Source organism: Apaloderma vittatum, unplaced genomic scaffold (assembly GCF_000703405.1).
Source record: "Apaloderma vittatum isolate BGI_N311 unplaced genomic scaffold, ASM70340v1 scaffold18925, whole genome shotgun sequence".
NCBI lineage: Eukaryota > Metazoa > Chordata > Aves > Trogoniformes > Trogonidae > Apaloderma > Apaloderma vittatum.
Window position 1 is genome coordinate 38,509 of NW_009716739.1, and position 7,065 is coordinate 45,573.

General features: G+C 38.6%; 1 protein-coding gene across 1 annotated transcript; it reads right to left on the reverse strand.

Annotated features, from left to right (window-relative positions):
* Positions 1–847: 847 nt before the first annotated feature.
* Positions 848–5,447, reverse strand: MRPL22 (mitochondrial ribosomal protein L22). The gene is made up of 5 exons (XM_009869656.1): positions 5,309–5,447; positions 3,743–3,808; positions 3,338–3,415; positions 2,443–2,512; positions 848–1,133 (listed from the first exon to the last, which is right to left on the reverse strand). Exons 2-5 carry the CDS (start codon positions 3,761–3,763, stop codon positions 922–924), a joined length of 381 nt encoding a protein of 126 aa, XP_009867958.1. The 5' UTR covers positions 3,764–3,808; positions 5,309–5,447; the 3' UTR covers positions 848–921.
* Between the last annotated feature and the right edge of the window lie 1,618 nt (positions 5,448–7,065).

Here is a 7,065-nt window from a genome sequence, read left to right on the forward strand (position 1 = left end):
TCAGTGATTCTGTGTTTGAACTGAAAGGAAGATACATATATATATATGCAAGAAGCCATTCCATATTAAGTCCACTGAGCATTTTACTTGCCTCAATGTTACAAAAACAATTTGTTTCTAGACAGTACAGAATAATTAGTTCACTCTTCACCAAGACAGTCTTTTCTCCACACTCTGCTTGTTACCCATACTGGTTTTCCACAGAGAACAGCCTGAACTCCATGCATGTATCAGACTACTAATGCCATGGTCAGAATTCAGAACAGAGTTTTAGCATCCTGTAAGTTTTCACTGCCACGTGCCTCTCTGACAAACTAAACATTGCCACCTACCGACTCTGTCACAATCTCAACTTTAAACGATTTTTTATTATTCTCCACTCCCAGCCACAATGTCCAAGATGCACAACAGAGGCTGTATGGAAAGGGCATTACAGTCCAGACAAAGAAAAAAACCTCAACTGATGTCTGATAATCTCAGCTATTATTGTCACATTTTTTGTTCCACCGTTGTAGCTACTTTAAGATGTCAAATTTTAATAATTTTATTCCAAGTCTTAATCTTCCAGCATGACTGTCAAGCACATATTTTTACTTTAAAAGATCCAACTACACCTAATAGACAGCTGTGTGAATTTGAGAATAGCCACAGATCCTTATAATCACTGCATGTTCCAGATTTGATAGTCCAGGGTAAAGCTTGAATGCTGTGGTCCAAGTAATTCAGAAAAAGTAACATCGGTGGCTGCTTTTCCAAGATTTTTCCTCACATAAGGCTTGACAAATAAGAAAAAAACCTACGACCATTCTTGAATCATTCAGCTCCAGCAGCACCAAATATATAGCCAAAACATTATTTTAATTATTCTTCTATATAATTACATCATCAAACAAGAAATTTCTATATAGTCACAAAAATCTGTCACAGTGTATTAACAAGGGTTCTACTTCGCAAATGCTCCACGTATTCTTTCGCTTGGTCAAACCCAGTCCTTGGTGGCTCTGGAGGAGGAGGAGGACCTTCCACCAACTTCACAAAGTAATGGCACCTGGAAATTTTCATGATGCCAAACATGCCTTTGCCGTGGTATCGAATCCGCTTCACATAGCGGCCTCTGCCCGTCAATGACTCAGCTGAAGGAAAAAGCAGGGGGAAGGGAGAAAGAGAGAAGACTCTTCAGTCAAGAATAAACTCCTATACACCTGCAACTGAAACACTGTCTTGCTGGTGTACTTCTGCCTGCATGTGAAAAGTTAATTCTACTTGGGATTGTCCTCTCCATCTTTCTTCTATTACATTTAGCAGATTACTACCATAGAGGACCCGTGAGTTGAATTAACACTCTTCAGGAGCACCAGGAAGGTGAATTTAGAAGGCATGCATGCAAAGATAAATATGCAGGAAAGGACAAATCCAAAGGAAGCTACACTGAGCACTTACTAGATTATATAGCTCTTCTGAAGGTGGTATTAATTCCACTGCCTTTCAGTAGTTTGCCTCATGAATTCCTGTAGAAGTCTTACAGACTTCATTTTCCCTCCTTTCTTCCTTTATTGCACTCATCATATGTATTTTCATTATCTACACATCCACTCCTGCACTAGCAGATAAACCTTCTTATGGCAGAGGCCTGGAAGGCTCCAAAGAATTCTAATCAAACCTGCTCTACAATCCAGGTTACTTTAAGCTTATGAGGTCAGTTTAATAACATTTCTACCATATTTGGCAAAATGGGATTTTTTTTTTTCCTTTAAGCCTAAGAACACCTACAAGTAAATGGTTCTTCAATATTTTTCTAGGCAAGGAAGTGCTGTAATTACTACAGATGATTACAGAATAGGCTTGTAACAAGGTCTTTATTGAGTCTGCTGTCAATAGCCATTTACTTTCATAATGTTGCTTACAGAAGTTTATTTTCCAATCCTGCAAATCTAGTAGTACTAGCCATAGACAAAGCTTCCAACATCTGTGTTGACTGGCAACATCACAAAGTAGTAACAGTTTGCTTCTTCTTGTCTAGTCTTTCATAATCATGTCATAGAATCATCATAGAATGGCCTAAGCCGGAAGGGACCTTAGAGATCATTTTAATCCAGCCTCCCTGCCGCCAGGGGCACCACCTGTCGACTAGATCAGGCAACACATGAGGACCAGGCATCTTCCTCTTCAGGACTTTCTGTTCACAGCGGGAGCAGAAATTCCACTCTCGGATCGACTCATCTTAAGAACAATGCACCTACACCAGAACACCAGTCAGACACCAACTATAATAAACTGATGCCTGAAGGCTCAACAACCACACTAACCTGCAAGTCAGAAGTACATGCTTTTCAGGTTTTGGTAAAGATAAGTCTAGCAGAAACCATCCTCTACTCATCTCTGCTAAAATTTTTGTAGAGTAGAATGACATCCCTCTGCACATAAACAAGGAGAAAAATGTACCTATATGTAAATTGGATTTAAATTCCACATTGTGATTTCTCACTGCCATTTCCTGTGCTTCTAACAGAACCTGTAACAAAAAGAAAAGAAATGGAAACACTGAGCAGGAATTTAAGTAACACTATTTCTTACCTCTAGATAAACCTGCATTTACATCCAAGTCAGTTAGTTACAGGGAAAAGTATTCCACAGAGATCAAAATTGTTAACCAACAAACATCTTTTACCTAAGCATGTTCTTTGCATAGAGACTGAAAAGGCTTCGGGACAACTTTATTCTAGTTTTTCAGGGGAAAGGGAGTAGAAAAGATGCTTCTCACCAGCATTTGTCAGGTTCTATCTGTGGACCTTCATCTAATTAGACATCAGACAAGAAACAAATTCCAGGGTGGGCAAAATTAATTTAGGCCATTCAATAATTTCAGCTAATACAGGATACTTCTTTGTTGTTACTATGCCAGAAATCAATGCTTCAGCCAAGAACGAGAAATTTAAGACTTCTAATAACTACTGCAATTGAAAAGTTTTCATGTCTTTGCATAACTCAGTGCTTCCCCTGATTATATTGTTCTTGTCTTACGATTTTAAGAATTAGAGCCTATAGTCGAAGCAGCTGTTATTGACAAGGCTTCTGCATGATTTACCATTAAGTTGCACCAAGCCTACTTAGCGAGGGTACTCACACGTAATTGCATACAGACAGACAGTACAATACTCTGCGTATCCAGAAGTCACAACATTAGAAGACTGCTACAAAAATACTGTTTGAATGTGTACCTAACAGCCTTAACAGAAATATTACAAGCCACAAATAGAAACATCTCCAAACTTCTGGTGATAGGTATTGATTCTGAAGTTTCTTGAAAGTAGGAGTATTAAAGAATATTGCTACATACCTCTTTGATCACCTTTGCTCCCTTTTTATCACTAAATTCCAACTGAGCAAGAGCCTGATCAATGGACATTCCTTTTATCTGCAATCAAAGTGTTAAAGTGAGCTCCTACAATTATAAATATTTTCCTTCTCTTATCCAGAAGGCAGTATTTAAATTACTTTGCCATTATAAAGAGAAAAATCAAAGACTTTATTTCCCTTAATTACCATTTCTTCAGTGTAGTATCTTATAAAACTTCTGAGCTAAACATTGAAGAAATCTTGATAAAATACTCAATATTTTTTTCTTGAAGAGAAAAACACCACCAATTTACAATTTTGCAAAGTTCCCCTTGCCATCTATTACTAGACAACAACAAAAATTCCTCCACAGTGCATATGATCCTGGGTAACAGTTTTTGCTTACCAGTTTTGCCAGATACCACATCTTATCTTTGCTGTATTTTATTTCCCTCCGACAGTGATATATTTCCTAGGTGCAAAATAAAGTTAGAGGATCAGTATTTTTTTCTGTGAAAACAAGAATGAAGCGTACACCTCTAATCCACAATCTATTTTCTCATTAGGAGTAAAATAAGTATGATGCCCCTACTATACCATGAACATACCAGATCAGGCATACCTTTGCCATTTATAACCAAACACATTAAAAAATAAATAAATTAGCTAGCACATAGAAAATTTTAATACAATCTTCAGAGAATTAAACACAAGTCCCTGAAAAAAAATCATCATACGATTTTCCATCTTTTCCTTTCTTTCTCCCCAGCCTATTCTTCTGAGATGCCAATACTTTGCTGAGCAATATGCCTGACAGAGGCCACAACACATTAATTACCAATGAAGAACAATTATAAAAATGAAATTTCAAAATATCATTTCTCAAGAGTGGGGAAATAATGAAGCATTAACCTAAAATTCTTCCAGGCTGTGCTGTAGAGAAAGCAGCACTGGTCAGTCCCTTCAGTGATCAAACATACACCACCAAGATTTCCTGCGTAACTTCAGAGGCTTGATTTTGCTCCCATTGAACTGTGCTTCCCAGGTATAAAATGATTAATAAGGGGGGACAGGGAGCAACAGGCATAAACCTGCTGTTACCAAAAACTGATCTGTTACAATGACATTTAAAAACCTTGACCATGTTACTTACACTGACTTCTCCAAATGTTGTCTCTAACAGTCAGCAGAAGGCTGCACCAAGCATACAGGTAACAAGAATTTTAGATTCTTTGCTTCAGTTTTCGTAAAACAAGTTATTGTGGAACAAACTGAAGAAACCCCACTGTATAGTATATATAAAATAGTTTCCTAAGAAAAAAACTCCCAGCAATCACATGCCACATCTGACTCACATGTCCCTCCCCGCATAAGATTAAAAATTCTCAGTTTATATTAAACATTTCAAGCAGCCATTAAGACAGGAAATAACTGAACAGCTTCATTAAGGGGAGGCCATAGCAAGAGGAAACACATCATCAGACCTCGGAGAATCTATAATGCAGAGAAATTAAGAAATGGAAAGAACGTGCACTCTGTTATACCTACACCAGCAGGCACCACTAGTTCCACTACTCGAGGAAAGTCACGTTTATATCTTTGTGCACAGAAGTAACAACATAAGTCACTTTCTTTAACTATTTACTCTCACTACGAACAAAACAAATGTATAATGATATAGCCTTGGTAACTTCTACCTCCTTGCAGTTCAAAGAGTTCCACAGAGGATGGTACCTTTGCAGTTTGCACCACAAAGGTGATCGGCTGCAAGTAACTTGAAGCTCCAATATAATTTAGAAATGGAAAACATTTGAAGCAATGTTAACGATAACATAAATGTGCCAAAGTGATCAAAATCTCAAATAACAAAGCTGGCAACCTAGTGCCTTGTGGAGTCACCCAACAACAGCAACAATCTGTTCAGAAACTGCTAAAGGTAAACAGGGAAGGAAATTCACAGGTGTGTCCTTACGGCTGGTCTGCGAGGTTCTCCAGGCAGCTGCGGAGGGTAAACAATCCAGTTCTTTTTCTCCCACTTCCCAAATTTCTGCAGAGACGCACTTGTGTGGATGCATGACAGCGGAAAAAGGCTACTTGATGCCAGCCACCTGTAAGACACGACCGCAGTCTTTGCTGCCAAACATAGGAGTTCTTTGTCCCTGCCCAGTTTATCTGGAGAATTGTGAACTTTCCTGTCTTGATAAAGACAGCAACTGACATGTTTGACCACTCAAAGAACTGTTCAAGTCCTCTACATTCTACACTGGAAGAATTTTTTAATTCAACAAGATGCCTCAGGCTTGCTAAAACAAACCATGAACTATACGTGATGTTGGTATAGTAGGAGATTCCACATTAAGTATCCTCCGACTGTAACACAGACACAGTCACTGCTTTGTTCTTATGTGGGGTTCATACAAGTAACTTATATATTTTCAGCCAATTCTTCCAGCACCATTTTCAAGAGTAAAAATTTCTAGTTTTTCAAGAGACTGAGTAACAACAGCATATTAGAAGTTTGTAAACATTCTGAAATTTGAAAGATATTCTAAACTACTTTAAAAACGCAATGAAGTCAATATAAAACAACTGGTAGCAAAAATAACAAGCTACATTTTGCCCCCTGCTGACTAGATAAAGCAGTACTGGGCAGCCTCTTGTAACTACAAGAAATGGATGAGTTCAAGACCAAATATTATGACTTTTACTAAGGTTTGGATGGCTTTGTGTGGGTAGCCACACTGTGCAAAGCATTTTAAAAACAACTGGTAAATGGAACATATTGATTAGTTTAAAGAGGGAATTGTACACCTTAAAGGCTTCACCCCTAGTAGCAGGAGGCAGCTTAATAAACAGGTTTATAGATGTCTGAATATTTTTTCAGGCATTTAGCAAAAGAAGTTTTACGTGCTTAATACCTTAAAATTTCACTCATCAAGACAATTCATCATCACCAGACATAATAACATAAATTAATACATGAAAATATTTGACAAGCATATGAAAATCATTTTTTAATTTAAGAACTTAAGCATTAATGAATTAAGCATCATCTTCTTAATATTAGCAGAGCACATTACTGCATTCCCTTTATCTTAAGGTATTGTCGCCTCATGTGAGGAGTAGTTCTACTTATCACACCTTTAGAAGAAAGAGGACACAAACACATCGTAAACAGAAGAAGACAGTAACAAACAATAAAAAGAAGTACATTATATATGGGTTAGTAAGGGGAACAGGAAAGAAAAAAATTAGTTCCTTTCTAGAAAAATTCACACACAAGCAGCAAGTAGGAGACACACAGACCAGAAGAACTGAGTAAAGCAAACAATTAGCACAGCTCACTGTTCAGCTGCAAAGCAGTAAGCAAAGCACTGGCAACACAAACCTATTTCTCCTTCCTTCAGTGACACAGGTCTCTGCAGTCTGCCTCCACTGACTCCAGCAGAGACCAGAGCTCCACACTTTGAGAATCCACATCAGCCCTTCTTCTGACGCCAGGGGCACGGTCAGGAGTGACCAATGCTCCCCCACCACAAGGCAGCCACTCCTCCCCACTGAAGGGTACTACGGGACTACAACCTGCACCCTAACGCCAGAGAAAACCTGGATGCCCGATATAAAGGGGACAGAAGAAAGAGCGATGCTTCCACTGTACCGCAGTCTCCAAGTACACAGAAGGACTTTACAGAGCCACGGGGCGACCCGATCGCCGCAGCTCCGGGGCGC

Coding starts and splice junctions, on each gene's coding strand:
- MRPL22 (XM_009869656.1), bottom strand. CDS start 3,763: ATGTGGTATCTGGCAAAACTG. Junction 2,513..3,337: donor GAGCAAAGGTGATCAAAGAG/GTATGTAGCAAT, acceptor TTTTTGTTACAG/GTTCTGTTAGAAGCACAGGA. Junction 1,134..2,442: donor TAAATCCAATTTACATATAG/GTACATTTTTCT, acceptor TTTTTCCTTCAG/CTGAGTCATTGACGGGCAGA.